The sequence below is a fragment of the Lolium perenne genome, chromosome 3 (genome assembly GCF_019359855.2).
Source record: "Lolium perenne isolate Kyuss_39 chromosome 3, Kyuss_2.0, whole genome shotgun sequence".
NCBI lineage: Eukaryota > Viridiplantae > Streptophyta > Magnoliopsida > Poales > Poaceae > Lolium > Lolium perenne.
In genome coordinates, this window is record NC_067246.2 from 26034993 (window position 1) to 26052642 (window position 17650).

The 17650-nt window shown below is 44.0% G+C and overlaps 1 protein-coding gene across 1 annotated transcript; it reads right to left on the bottom strand.

Annotated features, from left to right (window-relative positions):
- Window positions 1-12203: 12203 nt before the first annotated feature.
- Window positions 12204-15862, bottom strand: LOC127339175 (uncharacterized). The gene is made up of 3 exons (XM_071827119.1): window positions 14750-15862; window positions 12883-14515; window positions 12204-12313 (listed from the first exon to the last, which is right to left on the bottom strand). The coding sequence occupies exons 1-3, from the start codon at window positions 15860-15862 to the stop codon at window positions 12204-12206; spliced, it is 2856 nt and encodes a 951-aa protein (XP_071683220.1).
- Window positions 15863-17650: the final 1788 nt, after the last annotated feature.

Here is a 17650-nt window from a genome sequence, read left to right on the forward strand (position 1 = left end):
TCCATGTCTAGAAAGCCTTACTTAAAGTCCACAAGAGACAATGCAAAAAACAGAGACAGAATCTGTCAAAACAGAACAGCCAGTAAACATGAATTTTTAAGAGGTACTTCCGTTGCTCAACTCAGAAAACTGAAAACTAATGAAAGTTGCGTAAATATCTGAGGAACACGCATGTAAATTGGAAGATTTTTCTGAGTTACCTACAGAGAGCCCTGCCCAAATTCGTGCCAGATAGAAATCTGTTTCTGCGCAGAAATCCAAATCTAGCATCAACCTTCTATTAGAGACTTCACTTGGCACAACATTGCAATAAAATAAAGATAAGGAGAGGTTGATACAGTAGTAACAACTTCCAAGACACAACAAAATAGTAGCAAAATAAAGACATGGGTTATCTCCCAAGAAGTGCTTTCTTTATAGCCATTAAGATGGGCTCAGCAATTTTAATGATGCTCACATAAGGATGAGAGTTGAAGCAAAAGAGAGCATCAAAAAGCAAGTTCAAAACACATTTATGTCTAACCCACTTCCTATGCATAGGAATCTTGTACACAAATAAATTCATGAAGAACAAAGTGACAAGCATAGCAAGATAAAACAAGAGTAACTTCAAAATTTTCAGCATATAGAGAGGTGTTTTAGTACCATGAAAATTTCTACAACCATATTTTCCTCTCTCATAATAGTTTTCAGTAGCTTCATGAACAAACTCAACAATATAACTATCACATGTAGCATACTTTTCATGATCCATAAACACATAATTTTTACCAAGCTTAAAAATAATAGGATCAAAACTTTCGAATCCACTTTTAGCAATAATATAACAAGATGATTGATCAATCTCGAGAGATATGGGACTCATAGATAAAGTCAAGACTTCTCCAATCCCATTTTCATTAGTAGTACAATTAATATTATCAAGTAACATAGGACCATCATCTAGAGATTTATCATAAACATTTGCTAAGCAAAACTCTTTAGTACCATGCATTTCGACATCACGCACAAACAAAGCATTATCATAAGATTTACCAAAATAGCATGGATTACCATAGATAATAGTAGCATAATCATTTTCACAAGTTTTACTCATAGGGAATATTTCAAGAGAATCCACAGGAACATAACATTCATCCTCCTTTGGTAAGCATGGAGGACAATCAAATAGTGTAAGAGATAAATAGTTACTCTCATTAGAAGGTTGGCATGGGTAGCTAATCCATTCTTCCTCCTTTTGTTCATCACTCTCCTCCTCTTTTTCATCCAATGAGCTTTCAGGTTCATCAATTTCCTCCTCTTTTTCATCCAATGAGCTTTCAGGTTCATCAATTTCTTCTTTCACAGGTTCCTGCAAATTGTGAGTGCATTCTTGTGCATTAATGAGTCTCTCTTTATAATCAATGATATAAGGATTATCACTGTAACTTTATATGCAAAAATTAAGGATAGAAGAGACATAATCTTTAAGGTCCTTACAAACAGCACAAGTTTCATAATTTTTAGATATGAAGGATTCGATCTCAGAAGCTCCCATAAACAAAACAAATTGTTCTACTTCTTCGAACCCAAAATGAATATAGCTATTCCAATTATAGTTCTTAATTAGAACTTCCTCACTAAAGCCACATTGAAATTTAAGATGTTTAGTATCCTGTTTAGAGCAACAGTTTATATCATGGCGTTTAAGCAAGATTTTAGCAATTGTATTCAATTTTTCTATCACATCACTCATAACTTTTCCCGTTCTTGATTCTCTATAATTATTATATAATTCAATAAGCTCCAAATAGGTTGTAGGTTCTCCCATAGCAACAGTTTTTAATTTTTCGGTTTTTCAATTTTTTATGGATTTTCGGGTATATAGGGAAAATAAAACAAAACAAAAAGAAACTAGACAAAAGTAAACTAAGCAAAACAATACCAGACAGAAATAAACTAAGCACAAATAAACTAGACAAAAGTAAACTAAGCAAAACAAAATAAAGTAAAACAGAGAGAGAGGTGGAGTGTACTCCCCAGGTGAACTTATGAGTAGAGCTATGCCTCCCCGGCAACGGCGCCAGAAAATAGTCTTGATAACCCACAAGTATAGGGGATCGCAACAGTCTTCGAGGGAAGTAAAACCCAAATTTATTGATTTGACACAAGGGGAGGTAAAGAATACTTATAAGCCTTAACAACTGAGTTGTCAATTCAGCTGCACCTGGAAAAGCACGAGTAACAGGGGTGATGTGAAAGCAGTAGTAATATGAGAGCAGTAATGTGATAACACAGCGTAGCAGTAATATGAGAGCAATGGCACCAGAAAATAGTTGATACTACTTCCAATGACATGTAGGAACGAGTATATGATAATGAGAGATGGACCGGGGTTCCCAGCTATCTACACTAGTGGTAACTCTCCAATAACAAGTGACAAGTGTTGGGTGAACAAATTACAGTTGGGCAATTGATAGGATTGAAATAGCATTAAGACAGAACATCAAGATTATTAATCATGTAGGCATGTTTTCCATATATAGTCATACGTGCTCGCAATGAGAAACTTGCATAACATCTTTTGTCCTACCAGCCGGTGGCAGCCGGGCCTCTAGGGAATCTACTGGAAATTAAGGTACTCCTTTTAATAGAGCATCGGAGCAAAGCATTAACACTCCGTGAAAACATGTGATCCTCATATCTAAGCCTTCCCCTCCAGTTATCCCAGTTGTTGTCACTCTGGGGCCTCGGGTTCCGGACATAGACATGTGCAAACTGTAGGGATTCGTAGCATAGAAAACAAAAAATTTCCTACTGCAAGAACGCAATCCAAGCCAAGATGCAATCTAGAAGATGGGAGCAACGAGGGGATGAACGAGACTAACCCTTGAAGATTTCCAAAGCCTACGAGAGGAGGCTCTCGTTGCTGCGGTAGACGATCACTTGCCGCTTTCAAAAGCGCGTAGAAGATCTTGACGGTGCCACAATCGGGCAGCACCTCCGTACTCGGTCACACGTACGGTGTTGATGACGACGTCCTTCTCCCCGTTCCAGCGGGCAGCAGAAGTAGTAGATCCTCCTCGGAATCCCGGCAGCACGACGGCGTGGTGGCGGTGGTGGTGGAGAACTCCGGCAGGGCTTCGCCTATGCGCTGCGGGAGTATTATGTGGAGGAGGAGAGGCTAGGGTTTGGGGAGAGGGGGTGGCTAGGGCGCCGGCCATGGGCAGCCCTAGGTGGTGCGGCCAAGAGTGGCTGCCCCCCTCCCTCTCCTCCTCATTATATAGGTGGAAATCCCCAAGAGTTGTAGTCCAAGTCTTTGAATAAGACCCCAACAACAAAACCTCCCATAGGTGGGAAACCTACTCAAGGGAGGAGTCATACCCAAGGTGGGACTCCCACCTTTCCCTTAGGTGGGGTGGCCGGCCACCTATGGTGGAGTCCGCCTGGGACTCCACCCCTTAGGGTTTGGCTGGCCATGCAAGGTGGAGTCCCTCCGGGACTCCACTTTCCATGGTGATTTCTTCCGGACTTTTCTAGAACTTTCTAGAACCTGCCATAAATGCACCGGATCATTTCCAAACTTGGAATATGACTTCCTATATATGAATCTTATTCTCCGGACCATTCCGGACCTCCTCGTGATGTCCTGGATCCCATCCGAGACTCCGAACAAAACTTCGAACTCCATTCCTTATTCCATATCTACTTAAACGACATCAAACCTTAAGTGTGTCACCCTACGGTTCGCGAACTATGTAGACATGGTTGAGACCGCTCTCCGACCAATAACCAATAGCGGGATCTGGAGATCCATAATGGCTCCCACATATTCAACGATGACTTAGTGATCGAATGAACCATTCACATACGATACCAATTCCCTTTGTCACGCGATATTTTACTTGTCCGAGGTTTGATCATCGGTATCTCTATACCTTGTTCAACCTCGTCTCCTGACAAGTACTCTTTACTCGTACCGTGGTATGTGGTCTCTTTATGAACCATTCATATGCTTGCAAGCTATTTAGACGACATTCCACCGAGAGGGCCCAGAGTATATCTATCCGTCATCGGGATGGACAAATCCCACTGTTGATCCATATGCCTCAACTCATACTTTCCGGATACTTAATCCCACCTTTATAACCACCCATTTACGCAGTGGCGTTTGATGTAATCAAACTACCTTTCCGGTATAAGTGATTTACATTATCTCATGGTCGAAAGGACTAGGTAACTATGTATCGAAAAGCTTATAGCAAATAACTTAATGACGTGATCTTATGCTACGCTTAATTGGGTGTGTCCAGTACATCATTCACATAATGACATAACTTTGTTATTAATAACATCCGATGTTCATGATCATGAAACTATGATCATCTATTAATCAACAAGCTAGTTATACAAGAGGCTTACTAGGGACTCCTTGTTGTTCACATAACACACATGTATCAATGTTTCTGTTAATACAATTATAGCATGGTATGTAAACATTATCATAAACATGAAGATATATTATAATAACCATTTTATTATTGCCTCTTGGGCATATCTCCAACAGTCTCCCACTTGCACTAGAGTCAATAATCTAGTTTACATATGTAAAGATATAACACCTTGGCCTTCCGGTGCTTTATCATGTTTTGCTCACGGGAGAAGTTTTAGTCAACGGATCTGACATGCTCAGAAACGTATGTATTTTGCAATTCATTTGCGTCTCAACGCATCAATCATTTTCTAAATGAGTCGGCATTAAATATGTTTGGTCTTCTGGTGGAACCTTAATTCCGCGGTCTGAAATATGTCACTAATATTGTCATACACAATATAGCTTCAAAGTTCTAACACTATCGGAACTACACCAAGTTCTCAAAGAACCTCTTAACTTAACATCCTCAGTCATTGTCAAAACAATGACATATTCTGCCTTCGTTTGTAGAATCCGTCACAACATTTAGAACTCATCTAAATCTAGCATAGACAATTTCTAGCTCATTGTGCTACCTTTTAAACAACACTTAGCCTAATTTGAGATTGAAATTTTATTTTTATATGTGACCAAACTAATATCGGTGCAACACCTTACAGCGATTTGTTTGTCATTACTCATACAAAACTATATATCCTTGGTTCTTCTAAAGCACTCAAGTATATTCTTACTGTTAATCTAATGATCATCACATGAATCATTCTGGTATATGCTCCTAACCATTTAGAGCATAGGACATCTGATATTGTACATATTATTCGTGATCTAAAATCACTCATGTGTTTTTACTCATTGAGTGTCGGGTACACTCAAGTCTTATTAAACCTTCACATGACAAAAACATTTTCTTAAAATTTCTATATTGAACTACTTCAATATCCATTCTATGTACTTTGACTTAAACTTATTATGTGTTTCAATCTATCTTCATAGATCTTGACACTAAATATGTTTCAGTCCATATTCTTTCATTGAAGTTAATTCTCAATGAAACCTTTTAATCAAGTATATAATTACATCATTTATAACCAACTATATGTCATCTACATAAAGTATTATAAATATGTCTCAGCACTCCCACTTAATTTCTTGCAAATGCAAGCATCTTCATCGTTTCTGATGAAATCAAAAACTTTTTGACTATTTCATCTGGTGAAGATTCCAACTCCGCGATACTCACTTCATCCAATTGAAGTTCGTATACCTATCTAGTATTCCACGGACTAGCAAAACTCTTGGTCGTATCTTGTATACACCTTTAATACACACTTCAGTTAAGTAATGTATTTTGCCATCCTACTAGCATATCTCATAAAAGAAATATGCAGCGATTACTAGAATAATCCACATAGACTATAAGCATTGCTACGGAAGATCTAATCTTATCGTAATCAACTCTTTGAATTTTGTCGTAAACAACTTTTCGACAAGTCGAGCTTATTCAAGGATATTACATCCAAGTCCATCAATTTCATAGATCCATTTACTTTAAAAAAATATTCATCTATCTTGGATTTCATGGCGCATAGCCATTTTAACGGAGTCAGGGCCCATCATAACTTCTTTATTTGTAGTTGGTTTATCATTGTTCAAAATCAATCCTTTGTTCACAAATTATTTATTTGATCACAAAGTAAACCATACCTACAAGGTTCAATATGTACTTCGATCTCCATGAATAAAACACTTTGTAGTCATGGGAGCTATGATCGTCGTGGCCGCTTCCGGAACCAATTCCGATGCTGCGCTACTCTGATCATTATGCTCAGGTTCATAAACCTTATCAAGTTCTATTGTCCTCCCACTCAAATACTTCGCTAGAAAACCTTGGAAATAAGTAAGAAACATCGACAAACACTTTTGTCTTTGTCTCCATAGTGGAAAGAATTCCCAATCAATTCTTTGGGATAACCAACAAAGACATTCATCTGATTTTGGTTGTAAACTCTTAGACCAAAATTTAAAGAAAGGACTATTAGGGTTCATACCCATGCCATAACTCGTATGGTGTCATTTCAACGGATCATGATGATGCTCTATTCAGTGTAAAAGCGGTAGTCTCTTAAGCATAATTCACAAAAATATAATGGCTTCATTTTATTTTATCTCATCATTAATCCAACAAGGTTTGGATACGTCTTTCGGATACTTTATCATCAATATGATACTACAAGAAACGTGAGTTGTAGAATAATTTCATAACTCTCTTACATGTTCGCTAAAACTCGTAATTCAAATATTTCTACCATGATCCAATCATAGATATTTGACTTTTCTATTACGATGATTTCCACCTCATGCTGAAATTTATTTGAATCCATTCAAATGTTTCAAACTTCTTCCTTATCGAATATATCCACATATATATACTCAATTCATTGTTGGAAGTTTTCATGAAGTAGAAGAATCTCCCGCACACAACTATGCCCAGTGAACCACATACATCATCATGTATGTTTCCACTAAGTTAGTTGCCCGTTCAACTCTTGGCCTATGAACGGTATTTCATTCATTCTCTTTAGAAAAGATTTGCAAGCGCCAAATGATTCATAAATCGAATGACTCAAAAAATCAATTTGCATGGAGTTCCTTCATGCGTTCCTTTCTAACATGATCTAAATGGCGGTTCCACAAATAAGTGGAATTCAAATCATTTGACTTATGGCATTTTAGCGTCAGTGTTATGTATGTGTGTTTCACAATTAAGATTTATAATAACTTATCCATCGTACATGGAGTAATGTCATAATTTGAACAACTCATTGTTTTTATTTGACCAGAGCAAAATAACAATTATTAAGTTCTTTATTATAAATTCTAAGGGCTAGATAGAATGCCAACGACGAACATAATAACACTTTATTTTTGTTTCAGACGTGCATTCCTATCATATTCCTTGTTAGTCATTTAGGCCATTGTTTTCTTGTATTGCGTTGTTTTGTATGACACTTCATACCAACCAATATGGTACTAATACCCAAGAATTTCATTGTTTGACCAAACTAGGAATACAACCATAACATGTATATCATGTATATACACCTGAGCTAGACTTTCTAGTCTTTTCTTTTCTTTCTGCCAAAATATCTTTTGTAGTTTCTCTTTTAGCTTTCCTCATTATTCAGAAAACACTTCACCTTCAATAATTTCTAGGTTTTTGGTCAAATACCAATAACCTTGAGGTTCTTACTTTGAAGTTGATCATCATATGACAAGTGTTTCAGATTTCACTATTAGTAACTTTTTAATATAATGAACAATTTCACTCATAATTTTATCCATCATATCATGACGACTTTCCGAGACCATGTCTGTACATGCTAGGCTCGTAAAGTTTTAACCTCAGTATTCGCATGTGCAAATCTGGCTTGCACCCTTTGTTTGCACACGTAGAATCTATCACACCCGATCATCACGAGATGCTTCGAAACGACGAGTCAACGGTGCATACTAAGGACGATCACTTCATGGATATGCGAATATCGTTAGTGCCCCAATAGTTGGAGGATTGGGACGCCTTGCGTCTTCAACCTTCCTACATTCCCATAAAACTTATGAGTTTATGTAGTCTCACCAAATTATATTCTATCATCTTGCAATAAGGTCTTAGATATCACATATATCTCATACCTTGATTATTTCTGAAAACAAAATTTTCAGCTCCTTACTTTTCAAACAGATTTGAACTTCAAGTTTCACGGAGACAAGATAACTTTAGGTACTAATTGAAACCATAGCTCTTTGAATCAACAATGTGAGGTTTACTAAAAGTTTGCAATAGGACTTAATCATTTCTTGATTCTTTAACAATACGGTACCAGTCCGTAAAGTTTCTTGTCAGATTTTAACAGTATTTCTATCTCAATTACAAGACTAGCGCATGGTAGAAAACGGATGCCAATACTACAAAATTAATTCAAAATACTACTCAGACTATGTTTATGATAATTAGTTCATGTTTTAATCTAATTACTAATGAACTCCCACTTAATACAACATCCCTCATAGTTGTTAAGTGGTACACGATCCACATTCACTACACCAAAACCGATCATCACGTGAGATGATGTAGCTTCAATGGTGAACATCAACATGTTGATCATATCATCCATATGACTCGTGTTCAACCTTTCGGTTTCCGTTGTCCCGAGGCCATGTCTGTACATGCTAGGATCGTCAAGCAAACCCAAGTATTCCGCGTGTGCAACATGGCTTACACCCGTTGTATGTGAACGTTGAGTCTATCACATCCGATCATCACGAGATGCTTCGAAACGACGAACTATATCAACGGTGCATACGAGGGGAGAACACTTTATTATCTTGATATTAATGTGAGGGATCATCTTATAATGCTACCGTCGTGTTCTAAGCAAAATAAGATGCATAAAGGATTAACATCACATGCAATTCATAATGTGATATGATATGGCCCTTTAGTCTTTGCGCCTTTGATCTTCATCTCCAAAGCACGGACTTGATCTCCATCATCAACGGGCATGATCTCCATCATCGTCGGCGTAGCGTCAAGGTTCATGGCGCCGTCTTCATGGTTGTTCACCTCATGTAGCAACTATTACAACTACTTTGAAATACTACTCAACATGAAATTTAAAGACAACCATAAGGCTCCTGCCGGTTGCCACAATACAATAATGATCATCTCATACATATTCATCATCACATCATGGCCATATCACATCACCAAACCCTGCAAAAACAAGTTAGACGTCTCTAATTTGGTTAACATATTTTACGTGGTTTAGGGTTTTCGAGTGAGATCTAATCTACCTACGAACATGAACCACAATGGTGATACTAGTGTTGTCAATAGAAGAGTAAATTGAATCTTCACTATAGTAGGAGAGACAGACACCCGCAAAGCCACTTATGCAATACAAGTTGCATGTCGAGCGTGGAGCAAATCTCATGAACGCGGTCATGTAAAGTTAGCCCGAGCCGCTTCATCCCACTATGCCACAAAGATGCAAAGTACTCAAACTAAAGACAACATAAGCATCAACGCCCACAAAACAATTGTGTTCTACTCGTGCAACCATCTATGCATAGACACGGCTCTGATACCACTGTAGGGATTCGTAGCATATAAAACAAAAAAATTCCTATCGCAAGAACGCAATCCAAGCCAAGATGCAATCTAGAAGATGGGAGCAACGAGGGGATGAACGAGACTAACCCTTGAAGATTTCCAAAGCCTACGAGAGGAGGCTCTCGTTGCTACGGTAGACGATCACTTGCCGCTTTCAAAAGCGCGTAGAAGATCTTGACGGTGCCACAATCGGGCAGCACCTTCGTACTCGGTCACACGTACGGTGTTGATGACGACGTCCTTCTCCCCGTTCCAGCGGGCAGCGGAAGTAGTAGATCCTCCTCGAAATCCCGGCAGCACGACGGTGTGGTGGCGGTGGTGGTGGAGAACTCCGGCAGGGCTTCGCCTATGCGCTGCGGGAGTATTATGTGGAGGAGGAGAGGCTAGGGTTTGGGGAGAGGGGGTGGCTAGGGCGCTGGCCATGGGCAGCCCTAGGTGGTGCGGCCAAGAGTGGCTGCCCCCCTCCCTCTCCTCCTCATTATATAGGTGGAAATCCCCAAGAGTTGTAGTCCAAGTCTTCGAATAAGACCCCAACAACAAAACCACCCATAGGTGGGAAACCTACTCAAGGGGGGAGTCCTACCCAAGGTGGGACTCCCACCTTTCCCTTAGGTGAGTGGCCGGCCACCTATGGTGGAGTCCACCTGGGACTCCACCCCTTAGGGTTTGGCTGGTCATGCAAGGTGGAGTCCCTCCGGGACTCCACCTTCCATAGTGCCTTTCTTCCGGACTTTTCTAGAACCTTCTAGAACCTTCCATAAATGCACCGCATCATTTTGAGACATGTAAAATGACTTCCTATATATGAATCTTATTCTCCGGACCATTCCGGAACTCCTCGTGATGTCCTGGATCCCATCCGAGACTTCGAACAAAACTTCGAACTCCATTCCATATTTCATATCTACTCAAACGACATCAAACCTTAAGTGTGTCACCCTACGGTTCGCAAACTATGCGGACATGGTTGAGACTTCTCTCCGACCAATAACCAATAGCGGGATCTGGAGATCCATAATGGCTCCCACATATTCAACGATGACTTAGTGATCGAATGAACCATTTACATACGCTACCGATTCCCTTTGTCACGCGATATTTTACTTGTCCGAGGTTTGATCATCGGTATCTCTATACCTTGTTCAACCTCGTCTCCTGACAAGTACTCTTTACTCGTACCGTGGTATGTGGTCTCTTTATGAACCATTCATATGCTTGCAAGCTATTTAGACGACATTCCACCGAGAGGGCCCAGAGTATATCTATCCGTCATCGGGATGGACAAATCCCACTGTTGATCCATATGCCTCAACTCATACTTTCCGGATACTTAATCCCACCTTTATAACCACCCATTTACGCAGTGGCGTTTGATGTAATCAAACTACCTTTCCGGTATAAGTGATTTACATGATCTCATGGCCGAAAGGACTAGGTAACTATGTATCGAAAAGCTTATAGCAAATAACTTAATGACGTGATCTTATGCTACGCTTAATTGGGTGTGTCCATTACATCATTCACATAATGACATAACTTTGTTATTAATAACATCCAATGTTCATGATCATGAAACTACGATCATCTATTAATCAACAAGCTAGTTATACAAGAGGCTTACTAGGGACTCCTTGTTGTTCACATAACACACATGTATCAATGTTTCTGTTAATACAATTATAGCATGGTTTGTAAACATTATCATAAACATGAAGATATATTATAATAACCATTTTATTATTGCCTCTTGGGCATATTGTAAAACCCCGAATATTTAGAACGTTAAGTACTCTGGATAAAACTAGCTTAGAAAAAAATACGGACCAGGAAACTTTGTTTCTACTTAAGAGAGATTTATATTTTGTTTGGTTTAACCATACTACTGGTGAGATCACACTGGCTTGGGAGCAGTATGGATCGAACCACAGTTATGGTGATAACCATATATGTGTGAACTATTGAGTGTCATGCTTGCATGCATTTCATAATGCGAAAGAAATTGATCTCAAGTATTCCGGAAACAATTCGATAAGAAACAAATAAACAGGGTACAAGATTAATAAGAAAATGCCACTAGTTAATTAAAGTTGTCGGATACATGTCTCTTACAATGTTCGAGTCATTCGGGCAGAGAAAATGTTAGTTCGGTCATCATAGATGAGTGTGCATTTTTTTTGTAGAACAATGATTTTGAGGAAAGCTATTCTCCTGATTCCTGTAAGTGATTCCATCGGTAAAATCATGCCTAACTCGCAAGAATAGTCGCGAGCGCAAACGGACACAGAAAGTGGAACCAATATAATTTAATTTTGCAGAATTATGTAAAATGATTATTTTGTAAGAAATAATTGAACTTCCTAGTAAACTTATGTTGTTATCAATACATATTCCAGCAGTGAGTATAGTGTTTTTTTTAGATACCAGGCAACACTGCCCGACTTTAACTTAATAAAGCCACACTGTAACAAGGTTAAGATTACACACTGCTGGGCTTTACAGCTTGGCCGCCAATAAGTTCAGGAAATAACAGCGAGACACTAGCAACAGACTTGACACAGATAAGATAGCATGATAGCAAGAAAAGGTTCTCGCACGCCCGGACTCGTCCCGAGCCCCGCCCTACTTCTTCAGACCGCCGGTGGCTTGAGCTGCACGTACAGCTCCCTTAGCTCGCGTGCCATCCAGCTTAGCCCCTCCTTTTCTCTTGCCTTGGCCTTTAGGCTCCACAGCTGCAAGAAGATGATAATTTTGTAAAGAATGTCAGCTGGGTTAGAAATAAGTTTCTTTTCAATCGCAAGTTTGTTGCGCACATTCCACAAAGCCCAAGACTGAGCTAAGAAAAACACCCACAGCAACCTCCTAGGGTAACCCGAAAAACTAGAGAGGATAGCGTGAAACTGCGCAAAATTGGCCGGGCACCAGTTGCACCCTAGCAACTGGCGCAAGGCCGACCAAGAAAACGTCGCCAGAGAGCAGGCGAAGAAAATGTGACTTGCGTCTTCCGGCGCGCCACACAGGGCACAAAGGCCATTGGAAGGTCCGTGTCTGGTCAGTATTTGTTGGCCCGTCGGCAGCTTGTCAAGCGCCAGTTGCCACGAGAATATCTTAATTTTGAGAGGGAGCTTGGCTTCCCACATGTCTTTAGCATGGGCAACAGTCGTGCCCCGAGAGAGTTGGGCGTACATGGATTTGACTGTGTAGGAACCGGAAGGGTCAAGGTGCCAGGACACTAAGTCTTGGCCCGAACTAAGATGCACAGGGGTTAGCATCCCTTGCAGCTCCCCCCAAAGACGCAAACCTTCCTGATCCAGGGATCTCCGGAAGCGGATGTGCAGCTCATCATGGTGAAGGGCATTTGCTACCGAGATGTCAGGGTTATCACAGATGGCAAAGAGCAAAGGGAATGAATCCATGATGGGGCCCCTCCCAATCCACCAATCCTTCCGGAAATTGGTGCGGATACCATTCCTGACCTCATGTTTTGCACCAACTTTAAACAGATGTTTGATTTTATGCAGGCTTTTCCAGAAGGGGGAGCCACCGTGGCCTGAACCCGAGAACAAGTCAGAAGCGTCACCGTATTTAGCACGGATGATTCGAGCCCAGATCGTGTCTACATCCTGGTAGAGCCTCCAAATCCACTTGAGAAGAAGAGCTAAGTTCATTTTCGTGGTGTTTAGCAGGCCTAGGCCCCCAACCTCTTTAGGACGGCAAACCGCCGGCCAATTCACCAGGTGATATTTCCTCTTTGGGTCAGCTCCTTCCCAAAAGAACTTGGACCGATGCGAGTCAAACCTGGCATGTATCCCATCATGCAGAAGAAACAATCCCATCGCAAAAATTGGAAGATTGTCAAGGCAGGAGTTGGAAAGGATGAGCCTCCCCCCCGAGGACAGCAGTCTACCCACCCAGGGCTCAATCTTATCAGCAAGCTTCCTAACCAAGAACAGCCATTGCTCAAGCGTAAGTTTCCTGTCCGAAATTGGCAGCCCTAAGTAGATAAACGGGAAGCTGCCGAGCTTGCAGTTCAGCTTGTTGGCTATGCTGTTTCTCTCACTGGCACGCTGCCCCAGGACAAACACTTCACTTTTGTGGTAGTTGATTTTGAGCCCGGACATATCTTCGAAGCACATCAGGAGGAACTTAAGGTTCGCGATATCCTCGTCCGAACCCTGGATGAGGATAAGCGTGTCGTCGGCATATTGCAGGTGCGTGATACCTCCTGGCAGCAAGTGAGGAACTAACCCATGGATGTGGCCTGCCGACGCCGCGGCAGATAAGATCCCAGAGAGCACTTCTCCGATAAAATTGAAGAGCAGTGGGGAAAGTGGATCTCCCTGACGAACCCCTCTCTTATTCCTAAAAAACGGACCCACCTCACCGTTAATAGAGATCACAGTTTGCCCCCCGGAGACAAGCTGCAGAATCCTGTGGATGTACCCTGCGTCAAAGCCTTTGCAGCGGAGAACTTCCCCCAGGAAGTCCCAGTTCACCCTGTCATACGCTTTTTCAAAGTCTAGCTTGAGAAGCACCCCGCTGTGCTTCCTTTTCCGGATGTCATGAATGATCTCCAAGAGAGCAAGAGGGCCATCAAGGATATTTCTTCCCTTAATGAAGGCTGTTTGGTTCGGGGAAATGATTCTGTGGGCGATAGGGTCAAGCTTGGAGGCATACGCTTTGGAGATGATCTTGAAGATAACATTGATCAGGGCAATCGGTCGGTACTGAGAGATTTGTTCCGCCCCAGGAACTTTCGGGATGAGCGACAGGATGCCAAAGTTAAGCCTGGAAATGTCAATGCACCCCAGCACAAAGTCATTGAGGATGTGCAGGATGCCATGTTTGGTCTGAGGCCAGAAGCGCTTGAAGAAAGCCACGGGGAAGCCATCCGGTCCCGGAGCGGTGTCGGTTTTCATCTCTTTGATAATGACCTAGAGTTCAGATTCAGAGAAGGTGCGAACCAAGTCCCCATTTTCCTCCTCTGACACACGCGCTTCCTCACCCCAGGAGGAAGGCGCCAGCCCACAAACCCTTGGAGCTGAGGAACCAAGCAGGTCCCTATAGAACTCGTATATGTGTTTTTGGATCAGTTTAGGTTCCGAGATAGTTCCGTTGTCCGTTCGAAGCTTAGAGATATTGCATTTTCTTCTTCTCCCATTGGCTACCGCATGAAAATAGGCCGTGTTTGCATCACCCTGCAACGCCCACCTCACTCTGCCGCGCTGTCGCCAGTGCTCCTCCTCCATTCTGTATATATGTAGCAGCTGCTCCTCCAGGTGGTATCTCGAGGTACAGGCATCCTCGTCAAGACCTGTGGCGTCGGCCAGCACATCAAGTTCGGCGATCCTGGTCAGCAAAGCGGCTTTCTCAGCCTTGGTATCCCTTCCAAGGTTCTGACTCCAACCCCTAAGCAACTGCCTAAGGCCAGAGGACATGAAGTTCCACCAATCAATGATGTCGCGGCCACCCACCTTGGTCAACAATCTCTCCCAAGATTGCTGGACCAAGGGGATAAACTCCTGGCGCTCAAACCAGCTTGTTTCGAAGAAAAATCTGTTGGAGCGCACTGGGAAACCCTCTCCAGTGTCGAAGACAAGCGGCGTATGATCGGACCCCAGGCTGGTCTCAGCAGACAGGGAACACAGAGGAAAAATTGCTTCAAAAGAGGCAGAAACGAACACGCGGTCAAGAGCAGACCGGACCGGATTGAGTTGATGGTTAGACCAAGTAAACCGTGCTCCCGTGCGCGGAATCTCCCTCAGAGCCCAGGACGCAATGGTGTTGTTGAACAAGTCAATCAGTGGCCAGTTAAGGTTGGCATTGCTCTTATCCTCAGCAGCTCTGATTAGGTTAAAGTCACCTCCCATGAGGATGGGCAGAGTGCACCTAGCAATCTTGCCCGAAATCTCGTCCAGGAACCCCCTGGAACGAGCGTGGTCTGCAGGCCCATAAATCCCAATAACCTCCAGCTTCTTGTTGGATACCCGATGAAGGACAGATAAACTAAGGAAGAGTTGACCCCTGTCCATTCTTCCCACTTCGAACAAGCTGTCCCTAACTCCCAGTAGCATGCCCCCCGAGTGGCCGTTAGCTGGAAGCCAAGACCAGAAGAATTTCTCGCCCACCTCTAGACTTGTAAGCTCGGCGTCCGTGAAGTCCTGTTTGATGGTTTCTTGCAGGAGAACTAAGTCAATACGATGCAACCTGAGGTATTCTTTTAGCAGGGTTCGCCTCCCCCGACGGCCGAACCCTCTAATGTTCCAGAACAGAGCTCTCATTGGGACACTCTGCTCAAAGCCCGTGCTTGGCGGGTGACAGGTCTGTGACCCACTGGCGTGGGCCTGCGAGCAGCTCGTCGCTTAGAGACAGTAGACTTCTTGGCTTTGCCCGAGCCCGACAGAGGATCCCCCACTGAACCCTTGAGAGCAGGACTGCCGGCGTCCGAGGGTGGCTCCCCCTTGGAGCCAGCCTCTGGGCCCCCGCCAGTAGAGTCTGGATGCAGCTCGCCTCGAGCTGCCTCTTCCTTAGTCTTGGCCTCTTCTTCTTCAAGTCTTCGCCTAGCTGCCAAGAGCTCCGCTTGTGCGCGTTCACGCGCCTGGAGAAGAGCCACCGCTTGCGCCGGTGACCCTTCTGTGGATTTGAACAGAATACAGCTATCCTTGGCCACCTTGAGCAGGTGGGCCAAGGAGGAATCTTGAAAAGCAACAAAGTCGGCAAGGGAGGGGGAAGTACCTGGGGCGGGGGTGGACGATGAAGGGGTAGCCGTGTCGATGACGCTCTTGGAGAGGTTGTTCTTGTCCGCCGTGGCGCGAATGGCCCGCTCCAGGACCGGTCCATCAGTAGCTCCTTTGGAACGCGCACTCTTGCGCAAAGCCTCCGCCGGGGAAGCCTTAGAGCGAGGGCCTCGAGCCACCGGTGCCCCAAGCGCCGGAATGGGAGCGTCCAGGAGGAGTAGCTGTCCCTCCGCGGAGTTGGCGTCGCATATGGCCGGGGCCTGGTGGAGATCAAGTGCCGGGGGAGGGGAGGTGTTAGTAGCAGCAGCAGCCGCCTCCAGCATGAGCTTCCGGGAGGGGCGATCATGGTTCAGCTTGCTCCTCTGTTCGCTGTTGCGCAAGTATTCCTGGTCCGAGGCACCCTGTGACGGGCTGGACCACCCCACCTCCTCACGTTCCTCCAAGGAAAGGTTCAAGGCTTTGCCAGGTGTAGGCGAGACGCGGCCGGCCGGAGTGGGGTCTTCAGAGAGATCCTCACAGAGGGAATCGATGCTGAGAGCGCCATCAGGAGAATGGGAACCAGCTGCGGTTGCCGGCAAAGCGGATTTGATGATTTGTGCCACCAGCGGGAAGATATTGCCTGTGGGGGTCAAGTTGGACCCGTACTGACTACGGGCCGAGGCTGGAATCTGGAGGTTGGGGTCCGAAGCGTTGAGCGGGAGGCAGGCCGACGGCGAGGCAGGGGAGGAACCCAAGGGCACAGACTTACGGGGGCCCCCGCCCGCACCCGGAGCAGACGCCGAGCCGCGCGAATCCTTGTGACTGTGTTTACCCCTCCGCCCGTCCCAGCGATCCTCGTCGGTCTCCTCAAAGTCCTCATCCTTGTCTTCAGCCCCATCTCCAGGGGGGAATTTCGGCAGGTCGTGCGGCGGCGAGTCTTGGACTGACTGAGCTTCTCGAATAACTTGGATGCGGTAGCCTTGCATGTTGACGAAGAGGGTGATGTGATCGGGCAGCAGCTCCCCTTTGCGGCAGCCGAAGGACATACGGACAGGCGCATCCGGGTGCGCCAGCGAGGCCACCTCCACCCCGATAGGGCGTCCCACCTCACGCGTAGCGAGGAGGAGGCGATCAGCATGGCGGAAAGGGGGAGGCACGCCCAGCAGCTTGACCCAGACTTCCTCCAGGGACTCAGCAGCGAGAGGATCACCAAGCGGAACAGTGACAATGGCCTTGAGCTTTGTACAGGGCAAGGTAAGGCCGCCCCCACGGATCGCGATACGCAGGCTCTCCTTCGACGGGAAAACCACAGCAAAGTCCGTGGGGCCAAGCTGGCGCACCTGCCAGTCCCAG